The 19,494-nt window shown below is 38.7% G+C and overlaps 1 protein-coding gene across 5 annotated transcripts; it reads right to left on the minus strand.

The window, feature by feature from the left end:
- Positions 1-778: 778 nt before the first annotated feature.
- On the minus strand, positions 779-12,522 carry LOC109237265 (pentatricopeptide repeat-containing protein At4g19440, chloroplastic). 5 transcript variants are annotated; one of them, XM_019403552.1, is made up of 5 exons: positions 9,600-12,522; positions 8,864-8,941; positions 8,681-8,732; positions 1,768-2,103; positions 779-1,584 (listed from the first exon to the last, which is right to left on the minus strand). In XM_019403552.1, exon 1 carries the CDS (start codon positions 12,318-12,320, stop codon positions 9,801-9,803), a length of 2,520 nt encoding a protein of 839 aa, XP_019259097.1. In that variant the 5' UTR covers positions 12,321-12,522; the 3' UTR covers positions 779-1,584; positions 1,768-2,103; positions 8,681-8,732; positions 8,864-8,941; positions 9,600-9,800. The 5 variants fall into 5 exon arrangements, with proteins under 5 accessions (XP_019259097.1, XP_019259099.1, XP_019259095.1 ...); XM_019403554.1 differs by lacking the exon at positions 8,681-8,732 and having other exon boundaries at positions 9,626-12,522; XM_019403550.1 differs by lacking the exon at positions 8,681-8,732.
- Between the last annotated feature and the right edge of the window lie 6,972 nt (positions 12,523-19,494).

Here is a 19,494-nt window from a genome sequence, read left to right on the forward strand (position 1 = left end):
TGGTCTTGGCCAACGGGACTTTTCACTTGTTGGCAGAGTAGAGATGTAAAGTTGCATATCTTTTTAATGTGATCTCGTACTGTGCGTTTCGAGTTAAGAGTTGTGCTATCTTTCGTACGACTTTACGTCGTTAAGGGGCCGTCGTTTGTTCAAATGCATAATATGTAAGAATTATAATCCTGGCATTATAATCTGGATAACTTATCTACTTCTAATATGGTATAAGTTGTATCAAAATTTCAGTATAAAAATGATATCGATTTTAGCTATTCCTTCAACTAAATACCGGGTAAATATAATCCATCTAATCCCTATAGCCAAATGGCCCCTATGTGATTTCTTTAGTCAATTTTCAGTGTGCTGCTCAACTGATTTTGCAACTCTTCCTCTGGTTAAAATTCTTGTATCACAATGACACCACATAAAATTAAGTGTCAAAGAATTCTTAATTATTGTTTAAGTCACAATTCGAAAGGCTATAATTTCACTATATGGACCGATGAAAAAAGCATTATGTTCATATTGGGATTACGTGTTACCGTTATGCTCCAGTAGAAGGGCAGTCAATGTTATTGAACAAATCACAATCCTTATTCTTTATTTCTATTTGCGTAAGATGTAGATTGACTTCTGATTTCGTCCTATTGGAGGAGGATAGAAACATGATTAATCGATATGAAACATAGTGTAGGGAATGATTGATTCCTTTGGTGAATTGTAGCAGAAGCATAGACATTGAACATTCAGTACGAGTACCAATTGGTCTAAACTAAAGATATACTTCCTCAAAACATTTTAATGAAGTCTTTTGAGTTCTGGCTCGTCTATTTTCATTTTACAGAATACATCTATTCATACTGGCTACAAATATCGTTCTCACAGCATTTTTCTCAATACAAACTTGACTATACAAATGTGATGACTTTAGACCAGTATATCACTGGTGCAGCCAAAGGTCAGTTGCTAAACTAAGTAGACGAAGAACATTTGGTAGCCATTGAGATGGTAATCGAAATACAGAAAATAGTGATCACAGAGTGAGTCCTATCATAAGCTCTGTGGTAGGGGCCACTTGTTTCAAAGCCTCGCCCTCCTTCCTAGGAGCTCTAGGTTACATAATTTTACATGTACCACTAATGGAACCACAACCACATCAATTCAACCACTGAGGACTCGGAAGTGTTTCCTTGTAAATGGTCTCTCGCTGTTCTACCTGTTTGCTGGTCGAATCTGAGAAATCCACAAGCAATACAGCCTCAAATCATAGACGGCAAAGCTAATGCCCTGGTTGTGGTAGCACAAAAGAGCAGTCTCTCTGGAAGAAATCTAACCATTAAGACTTGGCAATTCAATCAAACTCACACTTACGCATGTGGAGTTGTATCCACAACGTTAAACATTTACCCATGCCTTGGGTGATGCCGGTTCCTTCAGTAAGTTTTTGTTAATGTGGTATGATACAATTGAAAAGCCTCTCTTACTTGCAAGATCATCAATAAAACTGTTTCGTGCTCCACTAACATGCCAATCCCAAATATATTGCTCAAGTGACTGCTATGTATTGATGCACCACGCATTGAGAGCCTACAAAAGCAACGTCCTCTCATTGTATCAACAAAAACAGAGACGTACGTGAGCTTATATCAAGAAGACTAAGCTTAATGTAATTGGAAAGGACCACAAGAGCTGCGAGATGGGAAGGTTACTCGATGAATAAGTAACGCAAGCACGAGGAACTGATGGCTAACTACATAGGAAATGCATTACCTATTAGCTGTGGGAGAAGCAAGTGTTGACGAAGCAAGACATCTATAGGAGATGATGTGAATACACGGCACAATCTCTTAGGCGACAAATGCAGCAGATTAATTTAACTAATGGATACGTAGTGACATTTGATGCTCTCCGAGATGGTCCTAGGGCAAGGTGGCCCTGCCGTTTTAATCATATCTGCATGAAGATTCCCCGTAGCTGAAGTAGGTCTTGGCTTTTCGAGTGCAGTTCTAGGCACAGTCTGCTCCATCATACAAGGGCACGGAGTTGGTTACAGCAACAAAAGCAAAGTGCTCAGGGGCCAGGGCAATCTTGGACTTATCTGCTATTCTGTGGCGGGAGAATAGAATCAGATCCCAACAATGTTTTTTCAACCTGTGACAACAGGTTATCTAAAGAAATAGATAGTTGCTTGTCTATGTAAGAAGAATTATTTGTAACATTAACTTGCAATAAAACAAAAAGTATGTCATAAGCACAGCTTGACAAATATACAAACATCTAGAAGGAATAAGACTCATTATCTTTCGTCCAATGCCAGTCAACAAGGATGTGAAGATGATACTGTCAATTGAAAAAGAATTATCAAGAATCTTTTATGGGTTCTTAATTTCAGCAAACTTTTGATTGCACATCTAAATTGAGTTTCAATTTGCAAGACCTAGTTTCAGACATTAGATTATGGGGGCATTACTGATAAAGTTTTATTAGTCTACAAATCAAAATTTAAAAAATGTCACTTTCATACGAAGGGGATACACACAATTGTCTTTCACTCAAAAGCATAACATTGTTCCTTTTTTAAAATGATAATTAGAGAATTCGAAAAAAGAAAATGATAAATAAATAGCCCTATTTTTTCTAGCTAATTCTCCTCTCGGCACACGTTAGTGGTGAAACTTACCGTATGCCTATGCCGGAAATGGCTAGGGGCAAGACGAAACAAACTGCGAACAAAATTCAATTATCAGAAGTGAAGATAGCAAAAGTGGATCGCAGAGCAATTGAGAAGCCTGAGCTATTGGAAGATTGGTAGGGAACAGGGCATATTTGAGGTTCCAAACCACAACAATGAGGGCACGCACACTCCGCCGATAAGGGGCAATGAAGCTCTAAAAAAATGTACCAGGGAGTAAGGAACACTACAGGGACAGTAGCTTCTGTATCGGGGATAACTAAGCTTATCTCAACAACTAGGGTTGTGAATAGCGGAGGCAGTGGAATTGTAATGCAATTGAAGGAAACTCAAAGCCCTAGGCCTGAGTCTGGAAGAGCTATTCCCGATAAGTTTCAGCAAGAGACCCCTACTGAAGAGATAATGAAGATTGATCAGACTGATGCTACCAAATGTGTTCCTACCTGGGCCAATATTGTCATCGGGAATAAGCTGGCCTCTAGGGGAATGAAACTGGACTTCATAGCTCCGCTAATACTATAAGGGCAGATAATTGTGGAATTGGACCAAGAGGAGATTGAAGAAGAAAATAAGAAGTGGGAGCATGCAATTATCTTGTATGTCATTGGCAACTCACCAACAATTGGAGCTTTGAGAGATTCCTTCCAGCTCAATGGAGGTTCGCTCAAAAATCACAATTCTATTATCACAATGAAGACTATTTGTGATCCCGTTCAGCTGCTACTAGGAAAGAAATGAGGCATTATTCTCTGGTCCACAAACTATTAACAATAGGTATGTGATAATGAAGCCATGGAGTTCTGAATTTAATTTCTATGATGAAGTGCTACGAATTGTGCCATTATGGGTGAAATTTCCCAATTTGCCGCTTAACTGTTGGGGAATACGGACTCTTAGTCGTATTGGTAGTGGCCTAGGCAAACCACTTTTTGCAGATGAGTGTACTACTTCAGTCGCTTGTATCTCGTTTGCTCGAATGTTAATTGAGGTCGACATTACAAGACCCCTGCCAAAAAAGGTGAAGGTGAAGGACCAGGGGCGGCGGAAGGGTGTTCACCCGAACTCCCTTCGCCGAAAAATTACACTGTATATAAGACATAATCTGTTATATATATATATATATATATATATATATATATATATATATATATATATATATATATATATATATATATATATTATGTTTTGAATCCCCTTGACATAACTTAAAAGCATAGCTTAGTGGTCAAGGGGGTTCAAAACTTTTGCAAGGTCATTGGTTCTATTCCCACTAACTACAATCTTTTTTAACTTTTTTTTTTTTTGAGAACCCCCTTATGGTTAATCCTGCCTCCGCCACTGTGAAGTACAGGAAAGATATTGGAGCAGGAGATAGTTTAATTGGGAACCAGCATATTGCTCCACATGTCTAACCATTGGGCATGATTGTAAGAGAGTGACAGAAAGGAGGCCTCAACCTAAGCTACCTAAAGGAAGGAATGTCATCACCAAACATGTTTGGCAAAGGAGTGAATCAATGGCAGATATTCGAAAGGTGACACATGTTTAGCAACAAGGTATACAAAAGCAACAGAAACAACCAGAGAAGGTAGCCAAGGAAACAGAGTTTCCTGTTCAGCTAGAGAAGAACAATGAACAACCTCAAACAGAAGGTGGAAAGCTGTTACAGGGAAATCAACTGCTAAATCAAATAAAGTAGCGAGTAATGAAGGTGACAACATTGGCACAAAGAATGGATTTAGTCCATTAGTTGAGCCAACAGGCAATCATACTTTGCAGGGTCGTCAATCATTTGAAAGGGGACAAAGTAGCCAGATAGGAGCTGGGGATATCACATTTTCTCTTTTCGTTCCGGTATGAGTCTGATTACTTGGAATGTAAGAGGAATGAATAAGTCCTATAAGCAAAAAGAGCTAAAAAGGGTTTTAAGGGAGAATTTGGGTCTTTTGGGGTCCTAATGTTTTTGACTTTAAAGTAATAGACATAAGCGCTCACTGCATCCATGGAATGGTGAGAATTTATACAACCAACTTGTTGTTTAATTTCACTGTTGTATATGGATACCACACAATACAAGATAGAAGGGATTTATGGGAGAGACTCAGGGAGCTAGCAGGAGTAAAATAGAGCCCATGGCTGGTAATGGGTGATTTCAACACTATATTGCATGCTGAGGATAGACAATTCAGGGCTCCTACACAAGAAGCAGAAGTTAAGAGATTTTAGAAATTTTTTGTATGATTGAGTTACAATACACTGGTAGGGGCAATGCTGAGGATAGACAATTTGGGGCTCCTATACAAGAAGGAGAAGTTAGAGATTTTAGAGAATTTTTGTATGATTGAGTTACAATACACTGGTAGGGACAATACCTAGACAAACAACAATGTGAATAGCTAGATCGATAGGGCGATAGTGAATGCAGAATGGATGAACTTATGGCCCACTTGGAAAATTATAGTGATGGAACCTTTCTTTTCAGATCATTCCCCTTTTAAACTTACTACTGAAGGGCGGCAGGGGAAGGGTGCTGGGCCATTCAAATTTTTCAACTGTCTAGCAGAGCATCAAGACTTCTTACAATTGATCAGGGATTGTTGGGATAATATTGGTACAAATATGTGTATGAGGCAGATATGGTATAAGCTCAAGGAGGTGTAGCAAGATATAAAGAAGTTGAACACAAGACAATTTACGGGGGTAGACAAGAAGCTAGAAGAAATAAGAAGAAATCTCCAGGTGGTACAACAACAAATGGGAACTCAGCTGTTACACGCTAATTTAATAGTAGATGAGAAGGCGTTGAGATCATAGTTAGAGAAATGGGGAGCAATTGAGGAGAGTATATACAAGCAGAAATCTAGAATCAAATGGCTTGTGTTAGGAGATTCTAACTCTGCATATTTCTTTGCTAACATGAAGAACAGGTGTGGGCAGAACTCCATTAGGAATCTACAGTCAGTTCAAGGGGCATTGCTACATACTAAAGCTCATACAAAGGAAGAAGTGGTGATTTTTAATAGGAGTCTTCTGGGCACATCTGTTGAATCTTTACCCATAATTAGTCCTATAGTTATTCAAGATGGGGCTATGGGGCTGTACTTAACAAAAATCAGCAGAAGCAGTTAATCAGTCCGATTAGTAGTGAGGAAGTAATTCAAGCATTTAACAATATTAATGATACGAAGGCCCCCGGGTGTGACGGGCTTAATGCGTATTTCTTCAAGAAAGCCTGGCCAATTATAGGTGATGAAGTTACACAGGCTGTTCTACAATTTTTTGATACAAATGAGATGTTTAAGCCCATAAACTGCACATCAGTGACACTAATTCCCAAGGTCAAGAACCCTTCAACTGTCAAGGACTTTAGACCTATATCTTGCCGCACAACAATATATAAAATCATCTCTAAAATCCTAACCAGAAGACTACAGGGAATTATGGATGATCTTGTTGATAACTGCCAGTCAGCTTTTGTCCCAAGGAGGGAGAGTCATTACAGACAACATTACTATGGAGCATGAACTAGTTAAAGGGTATTGAAAGAAAGGTTTACCACCTAGATGTATGATCAAGCTAGACATGCAAAAGGCGTATGATTCCTTGGAATGGGTGTTCATAGAACAAATACTTATTGTGTTGACTTTTCCTGATAGATTTGTTAGATGGATCATGAGTTGCTTGAAGACAGTGACTCTATTCTTGTTAATGGGAGGCCCACTACATTTGATGCCAAGAAAGACCTGAGGCAAGAGGATCCATTATCCCCTTATTGTTTGTACTAGCGATGGGATATTTAACTAGAGTGTTGAAGATCCTAAGACAAAAACCAGATTTTAACTTCCACCCTAGGTGTAGTAAAATACAGATAGTGCAATTTGCTGATCACCTTATGATGCTTTGCAGGGGTGATGTGGTATCAGTCAAACTAATGTATGACTGTTCCCAACAGTTTTCATTGGCTTCAGGATTGATAGTTAACAAGGCCGAAAGCTCAATCTTCTTTGGAGGGTCCCCGAGGATATTAAAATAGAGATTCTTAGCTTGTTGGACTTTCCTCAAGGAGCACTCCCGGTCAAATACTTGGGGGTGGCAGTTCCAAAAGATTGACAGTAATGCAATGTCAGCCTTTGTTTGACAAGATGGTTGGAAGGGTTACCTCATGGACTGCGTCCTATGCAGGGAGAAGTCAGCTCATTAAAAGTATTTTGTTCTCCATACAGACTTTCTGGTTACAAATTTTTGTATTGCCTAAGAAGATTATTACATTTGTTGAGACTGTTATGCAGTAAGTTTTTGTGGACAAGAGGTGGAAAGGACTTAAGCAAGAAAGCTTTCTGTCTTGGGACAAAGTGTGTTTACCTAAGTCTGCTGGTGGACTAAATGTGACTAATATAGCATTGTGGAAATGCGAAAGAGAGGAATTACACTTGTTAGTTGGTGCTACATATGTAAAAGCTCAGGGGAAGAAGTTGATCATCTTTTGTTGCATTGCCCTGTGTCTTCGGGTTTGTGGAGGGCAATTCTGAATCTTTTTGGTGTTCAATGGGTGATGCCAAGCATTGTAAAGGAAATGTTATATAGCTGGGCCGGTTTCCGTAGAAGAAAAAAGCAAAAGGCGTAGAAGTTCGCCCCGTTAGCTCTCATGTGGATAGTTTGGGGGGAGAGAAATAGGAGAGCTTTTGAGGGGATTGGGTCTCCTTTTTCATGTCTTAGGAATAGTCTTTTATCTTTGACCGCTTTTTGGTGCACTCATATAGCCCCTACTTGTTTAGAAGATTGGGCGTCTTTTGTAGAGAATCATGTTTTGATGTAAATACTCTACTTATATAGCCCCTACTTGTTTAGAAGATTGGACGTCTTTTGTAGAGAATCATGTTTTGATGTAAATACTCTACTTTTTGGTATACTTCTTGTATATGGGAGTTTTTTCTCCCTTTTGATTAATGCAATTTACCTTATAGAAAAAAGCATTGTGGAATTAAACATCAATTTGTAAGCATTATCGGAATCTCTGTAAGAAGAAAGATAGACTATGGATTCAATGGGTGCACACTTATTATATAAAAGGTAAACCTGTTTGGGGAATATGTGTTATACAAGCATCATGGATGGTAAACAAAATCCTTAAAGCCAGGGAGTTCTTGGAGCAAGCAGGCATTTCTTTTGATGAGCTAATGGAGATACAACAGTTCTCTATCAGGAAGTAGTATATAAAGATAAAAGTGGAGTTTCAAAAGGTACCATGGAAGAGATTAGTTTGTAATAACATGGGATGCCCAAAATGGATTTTTTGCTGAGAATGGTGGCCCATGGAAGGTTGTATACCAGAGATAGACGGGTGAAATGGTGAGTAACGGGCAATATTATATGTCCTTTATGTGTGTAGAAGCTGAATCTGTAATCCACTTGTTCTTTAAGTGCTCCTTTGCTGCTTCAATATGGAATCAATTGCTTAGATGGCAGGGTGTTGATAGAGAGGCAATCGGGTGGGTGGATGACCAAGCATGGGCAATTCAGTTCATGAATGGTGAAAATGCCAAGGCAGAGATTTATAGAATGAGTTTGGCTGGATGTGCATACTATGCCTGGCAAGAAAGGAACCAACGGATATTTAAGGATAGAAGGAGAGAAGCTGCAACTCTGGTGAGACAGATTGTTCAAGACGTACATGTTCGAGGTGCAGGCCATAGAAGAATAGCAGGCCAATTGAGAAGAATGAATTACTATCCTTAGTTTCTGTTAATTATGAATGTAGTAGTTATAACTGTTATAGATTTTGAAGTTTTGTAGTAGGGTAGATTGTAGAGTGGCGCATTCCTACCTACCTTGAGGGTTTTTAGAACCGGTTGTAAATACTTCTTTTTACCTGGTATATAAAATCTCGAATTACCAAAAAAAAAAAATTAGAGAATTCATTGATAATACACCAAGATGGTGCGCTAATTTTAAAAAGGTGTCATAGTATTTGGAACATGAGCCTCAAGAAACCTTAACATCAGCTTGGATATTGACGAATACAAGTTGGGAAATCCATTGTTTCCTAGATCAGTAAAGAAATGAGCTAAATTAGAAAGGATCTAAAACGTGAGCAAAAACAGACACAAAATTTAGGGGGAGGCACAGAAAAAGGGAGAATACTACATGTATCAGAAAGGCTTACAAAAAGATTACCATAGAACCATCCACCCGCTGCCTGGATCCTTTATCTTCACCAGCATTAGCAACTAACTCAAAGCACATGAAAGAAATCTGGACCCACGATGATGAGTCAGTTCTTAGGAATTAAAAAAGAAAAAAAGGCAAAAAGAAAATTTAGCAATACATGTCAGAGGAGGAAATGAAATTGATAAAAACAAAGAAAACTTTCACATAAGTTCCCACAGAAAGTAGAATACAGAATGTAAGTTCACGAAGGGACTTCTGTATTCTCACAACGAGACGAAAATTATTGGAGGTTTAAGGACTGAAAATGTGAAACAAATCTTTCAGCACTGAAGTTTTGAGATAACTGCTTAATGTTGAGGACAATGCAAGAGCACTAAGTTACTATCCTGATTAACGGATCAGAAAGCAAACAGGGGGAAAAATAAAACATGCATGGCTTTCTCATGCAGATTGAAAACGCAAAATCATATGATAAAAGATGAATACTGAATGCCATGCAACTAGATGACACAAGAAGTTCAAAAAAGCAACAAAGGATGGTTAAGGTGGCAACATGCTGGAACCGGTCGAAGATGTTAATGCAAGCACCTAATATTTCAATCTCCAATACTATTGTCTGGGACAGCTACCCTAGCTCTTAGAAATCACATATAATGGTATTAACATGTTGACACAACCCCATTTCCCCAAAAATGAAGGAATAGGTATAACAGGATATAATTGAGAAGAACGAATCATTTACGTTTCAAAGATGACAGACAGTCTAACCCAATGTGCAGAAGTGTGTCGTTGCCATGACTCCGTTATGTCCTTAGAAAATCAGACAGGTGCCTTTTACATGTCCAGCAGGTGCTCAGGCAAGTTTATAGCTTCTTTTGCATTAGAAACGTGGGGTTGGGACTATTCCGACCAGATGAGTGTCCGGACCTTGTGTCAGTTCATTTCATTCTTGGTTCGCGCTTGCTGATCTCCGGGGAAGCAAATTAACTAAAGAAGTATATGCAACTTCATCTAAACCAACTCCTGTAAGGGAAATACGATCTAAAAGTGAAAAGGCTTCTTCTACTTCCCCTTCCTTCAGAAACCCCTTCGTCAAAACGTTATAGGTGACAGAATCAGGAGTGATTCCCTTCTGTACCATCTCGGCAAAAAACTCCTTAGCTACTTTAACTTTACCAGCTTGGCAATACCCATCAATAATGACTGTATAAGTTATCTTATTAGGATTTATATTGTGTGATGACATTTCCTGCAAAATGCTCCTTACTTTATCCATCTGACCCAATTTACAATAACCTCCAATCAATGCTGTATAACAAACAACATCAGGTGGAACTCCCTCCGTACGCATTACATCAGTAAGGTTCATCGCGTCCTCCATAAGCCCGATATTGCTCATGCCATGTATGAGAGAGGAATAAGTGACAACATTTGGTAGAATACCCCTACTTCTCATGTCATCGCGAAGTTTAAGGGCTTCTGTCACATTCCCGTTTCTACAATAAGCTCCAATAAGGGTGTTATAAACAATTATATTTGGGACTAAGCCTTGTCTGAGCATCTCATGGAAAAGGTCTCTGCCCTTTCCAAGTTTATCAGCTTTGCACAAACCATTTATTAAGGCCCCATAGGTATATATATCACAGACAAGTCCCTTGCTTCGACATTCATCCCATAGCAACAGGGCTTCATCTATTTTACCCTTCTCGCCAAGCCCATGTAGCAGCACATTGTAAGTTGAAATGTCAGGTGCACTTCCTTGCTTTACCATTTCTTCTCGCAACATAAAGGCACCATCTAAGTTTCCGTCTTTGCAAAATGCACATATAAGACTATTATACGTCATGCTATCTATTTGAACACCACTATCTAGCATCGCTTTCAGCATCCGAACAGCCTCTTGTATCTTACCAGCTTCACAAAGCCCATGAATTAGAGCATTTGAGGTCACTGTATTGGCCGTGAGCCCTTTCATCAGCAGCATATGCCAAAGCTCAACTGCTTCTGAATGCTTCCCTTCCTTGCAAAGCCCACCAATTAATGTGGTCAGCAACCCATCATTTGGTTTCAAACTCCTTAATATCATTTCCTTAGTAAACCGTAGTGCAGAAAAAAACCTAGAATTTGTACACAGTACAAGGACAACATTATTAAATGAACCAGGATTTACACTCAATCCATGTAATAACATCTCCTCTAAGAGTTCTTCAGCATGACTAGCTTGATTTACCTTACAAAAGCCTTTGATCAGTGAATTGCAAGTAACCGAGTTGGGGAGAATTCCTTTTCTTAACATTTCATCCCTTACCTTTAAAGCTTTCTGGATATTTCCTGCTGAGCAATGGCCATTAATGATGGTATTATACATCACCTCATTTGGAACAAGCCCCTTGTTTGACATTTCTTTCAACACACAATCAGCTTCATCATATTTCTCAAGTTTCATCAGACAATTAATAATTATGCTATAAGTGACAATACTTGGCTTTACACCATTTAATATCATTTCTTCCTTCAGACGGAAGGCATCTTCTAAATTACCATTCCTGCAAAGCCCGTGAATGAGGTTATTATAAGTGACAACATTTGGCACGACACCCAAGTTTTCCATCTTTCGGAACAACTCTTTCGCCTCGTCCACCCTCCCTCCTTTACAAAAAGCATTAATTGCAGTGCTAAACAAGTAAACATCAGGTTTAACACCATCCTTCAAAACTCCGAAAACCTCATAACTCTTCCAAAGCTCATTCTCTTTCACAAGAGAACTCAACAAAAAGTTACAAGTTTTCAAAGAAGGATACAACCCCCTACTCGCCAATGACCTGAATACATCCAATGCAACATCAAACCCAACATTCTTGAGTTGGGTACAACATAGATGAACCAAAAGATCAAATGTCCTAACAGCAACACCAAAATCAGACAGGCGACTTAACTCCGCTAAAGAAACAGCTACCTCTACATGCTTTTGTTGGGGACAATCAAACAATGCTGGTAGTTTCCCATCAATTAACCTTATCAAAAGCAACCTAGCTGCATCATCATGATTCGAGGAAACGAGCAAACGAAGCAGAGTACAATAAGATTGAACACTGAAACTAAAACCATAAGAACCGGACGCTAGATGGAAAAATTTCAAAGCATTCAATGGTTTTAAAGATGAATGAATTTCCAAGAAAATAGCATCAAACTGCTGTGGAGTCAGATGGGTCAGCAAATCTTTAATCTTTAACGAATCCACATGTGGGTTTGAGAGAACTGAAGTAACCCATTTGCGCAAATTCAAATCAAATACCTTTTGCTGTTTACTTTCTGAGCTGGGTTTAGGCTGCTTAGAAGGTGTTTGATGTAATGTCTCGCTGATTTGATCTGAAGCAGCAGTATAAATCACACAGGTCAAAGGACGTTTGATATGTGAAAATATAGCAATAGTTTTGGGAATTTTCAATCTTCTTACGTCCATCTATATTACTATTCTATAGGTATAAAATTTGTATAAGAATCTGTATTCATGTGCGAGAAGAGAAATAGGCCTTTTTGAAAGAGGGTTTAGGTGGAGATGGAAGTAGAAATGGTGGCAATGATGCCATGTATGTGGGTTGTGTTGGAGGAAGAAAGGCCACGACAGTTTTGGCAATGGAGTAAAGGGTTTAGGTAGTTTGAACGGAGAACCGCAGACTCAGGAACTTTTGGGCCTCTGAATGAAAAGTCAAATTAGGACCAATACCTAGGTTGTTTTGGGCTTGTCCCTCAAAAATACAATGAAGGTTGTATTGTAGTCGTAAAAATTGATTTTTTTAGAAAAATAGCCACTTTTAGACCAAGCTATTAGAGTTTAGCCAGTATTTAAAAAGCTATTAGCATTTAGCTACTTTTTCACACAAAAATACCCCCAATACTAAAACACAGAACAACTCCAGCAATCGATGCTGGAGTTCGAAGCTTCCATAAGTGAAACCCTAATATACTATGCTAGAGTTGAAAAATCAACTACATGCGAAATTGTAGTACGGTATATTGGAGTTCATAATTTTATTGGTGTAAACTCCGGCTTATTATGCTAGAATTTCAACCTAATTTCTAAAACAAAAATCCAAACTAATAATAACAGTATAGTTCGGTGTCGTGGAGGCAGACGAGGAACTTCTTCCCCCTTTCATGTTGTCTTTATCAACCTATATTTTTCTCGTTCTCTTTTCAAACTTCAAATATTATCATAGAATTCACTTGTAGAAGTTCGATTTTATTTATTATAAGTGAAACTCTAAATACTTTTTTGGAGTTCAGTTTTTGTAACTCAAAACTCCAAGGCGGTATTATGGAGTCATAATGATGTTGGGCTATACTAATAATTTATTGAGAATTTTACCTGGCTGATCCTTTTTTTTTTATTAATTAATAGCATCACTCCTTCTTTATTCCATAACTAGTATTAGTACCCGCGCGAATGCGCGGACACTATTTATGTCAAATATTTAAATTATTTGGATTGTATATAAATAATCTTAAAATTTACAATTTCTCAGTAAATATAGATAATCATTGGATATTAACTGCATGAAAAAAAATAAACCATTTCTTCTATTTTTCTTTTTTGATAGCATTTTTGCCGGTGTCATTGGACCCTAAAAATAGTCGGGAAGCAAAATAATAACTCATATTTATGGCAAAACAATCAAATGTTGAGATAATGAATGACTCATTGGATAAGACTTAACTCTTTTACTACTACTTGTACTCTTATCTGGTGTGTTGATATCACTTAAAAAATACTTTTTTCTTAAAATTTCAGTTTCTAAAATGTTGTTTTTCAATAATAATAATTTTTATAATAATATAATTGAAAATATTATTCTTAATTCAAAACTCATTTAGTTGGCTATCTAAAAATATAAAGATTCTTTAGCTAGTGAATTTTTTTTACTCCATTTTGATATTTGACATTAGCCATGTTAAATATCTCAGTTATTTGAATTATATGTAAATAACCTTAACATTTAAACCTTCTAAATAATTATAGATAATCGTCATATATTAATTAAGAAACACTACTTGAAAAAAGACTAACATTTTCTCAATTCTCGTAGTGATAATTTTATTTTTGAACTATTCTCATAGGTGTCATTGGAACCTAAAAATAGCCACAAAGTGAAATAATAACTCATATTTATGGCAAAGCACAAATGTTGACACGATATAAACGATTCTTTGATTACGACTCGATTCTTATACTACGACTTGAACTCTTATTTGGTATGATTTTATCTTTCAAAAAATATTTCTATTTTGAAATTTCAATTTCTACAACTTTATATATATTATAATAATGATTATCTTTATAATGATGCAAGTGACGATATTATCCTTAATTTAAAATTCACTTTAATCGGCTATATAAAAATTTAAATAATTCTTTGGCCGGATTTATTTCAGTACGACTCCACTTAAGTTTATCGATATCTCTAGCCCCAGAATTTGAATTTTTAATACCCTATATATACAAAAAAAATTGTTCTTTGAATCATTAAATGTTAAATAGTTGATTATTATTATAAAAAATGCATGTATTGTCTTTAAATTGTCAAGTAGTTTATTTTTCGATACCATACTTGGCTTAACCTCAATGCAAACTACCCAAATTGCATTCCAGTTCAAATTCGAATATCATATCAGTTTGTTAGTAATAGTGATTTTTTAAAAACGACACATAATGTAAATTAAAAAAATATATTCTAAGATATCCTTATCTTATAATCTATGTATTTGAGTTGAAAAAAATATATTTGAAATCGATGAGATTAATTTTCAAATTTTTTATACTCAGCAAAGATGAAACATAAGAAGAAATTTGTTGTCATCTTTTATTTCTCGTTTTTAGATCTTTCTAACATTTTTTCAATATTTATTTTCTTTTATCTTATTTTTTATGTCATTATTTCTTTTGTTACCAAAAATTAATTTATTTCACTATAAAAGGATGAGTTTTAATAAAAATTGTCTACATATGAACTTTAATTATATTTTTAGTCTTTGGTTGAAATTATTTTATATTTTTCTTTTGGCTTTATCTAATCAGCCTAAATAGGTGCTCACCCGATCACTTAAATTAAAAAATTGAATGATGTGTAATTATATATATGTGACGACCCGGCCCGTCGTTACGTGAGTTACCGCCCCATTTTTCCCATTTTCTGCTTCCTTATGTTTTATTATAAGAGTCTTGAGTGAATGAGTCGATTTGGATTGGTTTCGGATGGAAATGAGACATATAGTCTCTTTAAGGAAGGTTTGTATTGGAAAAGTCAATCGGATGTTGACTTGTGAGTTAGAGGGCTCGGATGTGATTTTCGGTGATTTGGTTAGCTTCGGGGGATGATTTGTGACTTAGGAGTGTGATCGGAATTGATTTTGGAGGTCCGGTGTAGAATTAGGCTTGAATTGGCGAAGTTAGTATTTTGGCGAATCCCGGTTGATAGGTGAGATTTTGATCCGAGGGTCAGAATGGGATTTCGAGAGTTGCTGTAGCTTCGTTAGGTGATTTTGGATGTGTGTGCAAAATTTCAGATCATTCGGAGGTGTTTTAGTTGGGTTTTTGATCAAATGCGTAATTCAGAAGTTTTAGAAGAACTTAGGCTTGAATCCGATGTAATTTGATAGTTTTGGTGTTAATTGTGGTGTTTTGATGATTGGAACAAGTTTGAATGATGTTTTAGGATGGGTTGTCACTTTTAGTTGAGGTCCCGGGGGCCTCGGGGTGATATCGGATGGCCATCGGGATGAAATTTGGACTCATGAGATTGTTGTGTATCTGGTTTCTGGTATTTCCGCATCTGCGAAAAAGGAATCACAGATGCGGTTGCGCAGGTGCGGAAGAAGGCTCGCAGGTGCGGTCATTTGGCCTGGATGGAAGATTGCGCAGATGCGGAAGGGGAGCCGCATCTGCGAGACCGCAGATGCGGTGGAAGAGTCGCAGGTGCGAAAGGGTGAAGCCATGGTGTTTCCGCAGAAGCGGACAATTATCCGCAGAAGCGAGGTCCGCAAATGCAGATAGAGGACCGCAGAAGCGGTCATGGACTTAACGAGGATCTGCAGAAGCGGAGGTATAACCGTAGAAGCGGTAGCCGCAAATACGGTAAAGGAACCGCAGATGTGAAAATCACTGTTCAGAGAAGGGTTTTAAAGCTTATTTTGTTCCGCGAGCTTAAGTTCATTTCCACCATTTTTGATCGACCTTGAGAGCTCTTGGACGGAAATTGAAGGGGATTTCGACTAGGTGTGATTGGAGGTGAGTTCCTTGACCTAAATACGTGATTTAATGGTAGAATTAACGTGGAAATTTGTGGAAATTCATCAAAAGAGGGTAAAGCTAGGGCTTGGGAATTTGGCATTTCAAAGTGGAATTTGAGGGGTCAAAAGGACTCCGATTTTGGTAATTTTGATATGTATAGACTCGTGGCGAGATAAAGAATCGGATGATGTTAATTTTCTGATTTTTCGAGAAGTGGGCCCGGGGCTCGGGTTTTGCCAATTTCGTAAATTTCGATATTTTTCGAGTCTTTTCGATTGGATTATATTCCCTTAGCCTATTGTAACGTATTCTTTGTGGTTTTGACTAGATTCGACCCGCGAGGAGGTCGATTTGCGAGGCAAGGACATAGCGAGCTAGGATTTTGGCCGGCTTGAGGTGAGTAATGATAGTAAATGATATCCTGAGGGTTTGAAACCCCGGATTTGCACAACGTAGTGCTATATTGAGGTGAAACACGCGCTTAAATGGCGAGCGCGGGGTTGTTTACTACTGGGGATTGTGACTTGGTCCGTCCCGTTTGATATTTTACTGCGTATTTGATTAAGCTGATTTGTTTATCATCATGATTTGGGCTAGTTGCCACGTTTGGGGCCTCGTGCCGACTTGTAGAACCCTTAGGGGTATTATGACTAATTTTCCTCACTTTACTTAGTAAAAATCACATCCTCAGTCATGTTTCTAATTAATTAAACAATGTGAACCGTTTTTATAAGTGTTAATCCTAAATGAGGGAAGATATATGGGCTGAGATCCCTACCCTATACCATTGTATCCTAAAATGACTGAGAGGGGTTGAGAACCCAACAGTGAGTATATCATATATATGATGGATCGGGCTGCACGCCGCAGCAAATACTCATATGGATCGGGCTGCACGCCGCAGCAAATGTTTATGTGGATCGGGCTGCGCGCCGCAGCAATATTGCGCTTGGGCTGTAGGAGCCCCTTCGGAGTCTGCACCCCCCCAGTGAGCGCGGGTACCTATATGGATCGGGCTGCACGCCGCAGCGATGGATCGGGCTGCACGCCGCTGCGAGATATGGATCGGGCTGCACGCCGCAGTGGTTATTATATGATACTATTCTGAGAGTAATCTGAGTTACTGTACTGAGCGGTTGATATTGGGCCCGAGGGGCAGTTTTACTATATACCACTTAATAGTTGTTTTACCTAATTTACCTGCTTTTAAAACGGAGATTTCACATGATTTCACGAATTTTACTGCTTTAAGTGATTTACTGCCTGATATAGAACTGCCTTGTGCTGTTATGTGTTTTCTTATCTTCAGCTATTATTTATTATTATTACTCACTAGGTCGGAGTACTCACATTACTCCCTGCACGGTTCAGTTGGATGATGACTTGACTTACGATGTGGAGCCAGTGGCTATTTTGGGTCGTCAGGTTCGGAAATTGAGATCAAAGGATATAGCTTCGGTAAAGGTGCAGTGGAGAGGTCGGCCCGTTGAGGAAGCTACTTGGGAGACTGAGCAGGAGATGCGGAGCAGATATCCTCACCTATTTGAGACCTCAGGTATGCTTCTCGACCCGCTCGAGGACGAGCGTTTGTTTAAGTTGGGGAGGATGTGACGACCCAACCCGTTGTCTCATGTATTACAGCCCCGTTTCCCCCATTTATTGCTCTTTCATGTTTTATTATCAACAACGGGTGAGCTAGAGTTGAATCGAATTGGTTTGGATAGGAAATGAGACACTTAGTCTCTTTAAGGAAGGTTTGGTTTGAAAAAGTCAACCGAACGTTGACTTATTAGTTAGAAGGCTCGGATGTGAATTCCGATGATTCGGTTAGCTTCGGAAGGTGATTTATGACTTAGGAGTGCGATCGGAAGTGATTTCGGAGGTCCGGAGTAGAATTAGGCTTGAATTGGCAAAGTTGGCATTTTGGCGAATTCCGGTGGATAGGTGAGATTTTGATCCGAGGATCGGAATGGAATTCCGAGAGTTGCAGTAGCTCCGTTAGGTGATTTTGGATATGTGTGCAAAGTTTCAGGTCATTCGGAGGTGTTTAGGTCGGGTTTTTGATCGAATGTGCAATTCGGAGGTTTTTAAGAAACATAGGCTTTGATTTGATGAAATTTGAGGATTTTGATGTTAATGATAGTGTTTCGAGGGTTCGAGCAAGTTTGAATAAGGTAATAGAACATGTCGGTGCTTTTGGTTGAGGTCCCGGGGGCCTCGGAGTGAGTTCGGGTGTTTAAACGAGAGTTTTGAGGTGTGTTGCAGGTTCAGCTTTTCTGTCATCTGGTATTTCTGCTCCTGCGGAAACGGACCGCAGAAGCGGTTCCGCAGGAGCGAGTGGTGGATCGCATAAGCGGTTCATGGCCTGGTGGAGTGTTTCCGCAAAAGCGGAACATTTTTCGCAAATGCGAGTCCGCAGAAGCGGACAATAAACCGCAGAAACGGTCTTGGGTGGTTCGCAGAAGCGGATGAGGAGACGCAAAAGCAGACGTTGGGTTTTTAATGAAAATCCGCAAAAGCTGGATGTTGGCCGCATAAGCGGTCCCGCATAAGCGGAAACGGGACCGCAGAAGCGAAATCAACTGTTGACAGAAGGGTTTAAAATATTATATTTCATCCGCGAACAAGAGGTAGTTTCCACCATTTTTAAGCGACTTGGAGAGCTTTGGGCGAGAAATTTCGAGGGTTTTGACTGAGAATTGATTGGAGATTCTGCGTGCGAAGAGGATGATTCGAAAGGCAAAGGCATAGCGAGCTAGACTTGTGGCTGGCTTGAGGTGAGTAATAGATGTAGATGATGACCTGAGGGTTTGAAACCCCGGTATATCACATTGTGACGCTATATTGAGGCGAGACACGTACTCTATGACGAGTGCGGGGTCGATTGTGACTGGGATTTTGACCTAGTCCGTTCCGATTGATGTTCGTACTGTGTTTTTGACTAGAAATCGTTTGGTAATCATCCTACTTGGATTTTTATGAATATGTTCGGGGCTTTGTGCCTATCATTTGCATCCTTCAGGGATCCTTATCACTGCTTCCATGATACTTAGCATATTTCATGATATCAGTCCTGAGTTAGACACTGCCTTGAAAGGTTAGTAAATAAATAAAGGTTACACACTTAGCTCTATAATTCCTAATAATTGAAACTAAAAATGGACAAGTTGACTGTACCCGAGTGGCTTGCATGCATATATATATACACACATATATATATATATATATATATATATATCTGGACTGAGTGTGGATCGGGCTGCACGCCGCAGCGAATGTTACGATGATATTGCGCTTGGGCTGTAGGAGCCCCTCCGGAGTCTGAACCCCCACAGTGAGCGCGGGTACC

This window comes from Nicotiana attenuata, unplaced genomic scaffold (assembly GCF_001879085.1).
Source record: "Nicotiana attenuata strain UT unplaced genomic scaffold, NIATTr2, whole genome shotgun sequence".
Taxonomy (NCBI): domain Eukaryota; kingdom Viridiplantae; phylum Streptophyta; class Magnoliopsida; order Solanales; family Solanaceae; genus Nicotiana; species Nicotiana attenuata.

Excerpts from the sequence above, each read along its gene's own strand:
- LOC109237265 (XM_019403554.1), bottom strand. The coding sequence starts at position 12,320 with ATGGACGTAAGAAGATTGAAAATTCCCAAAACTATTGCTATATTTTCA.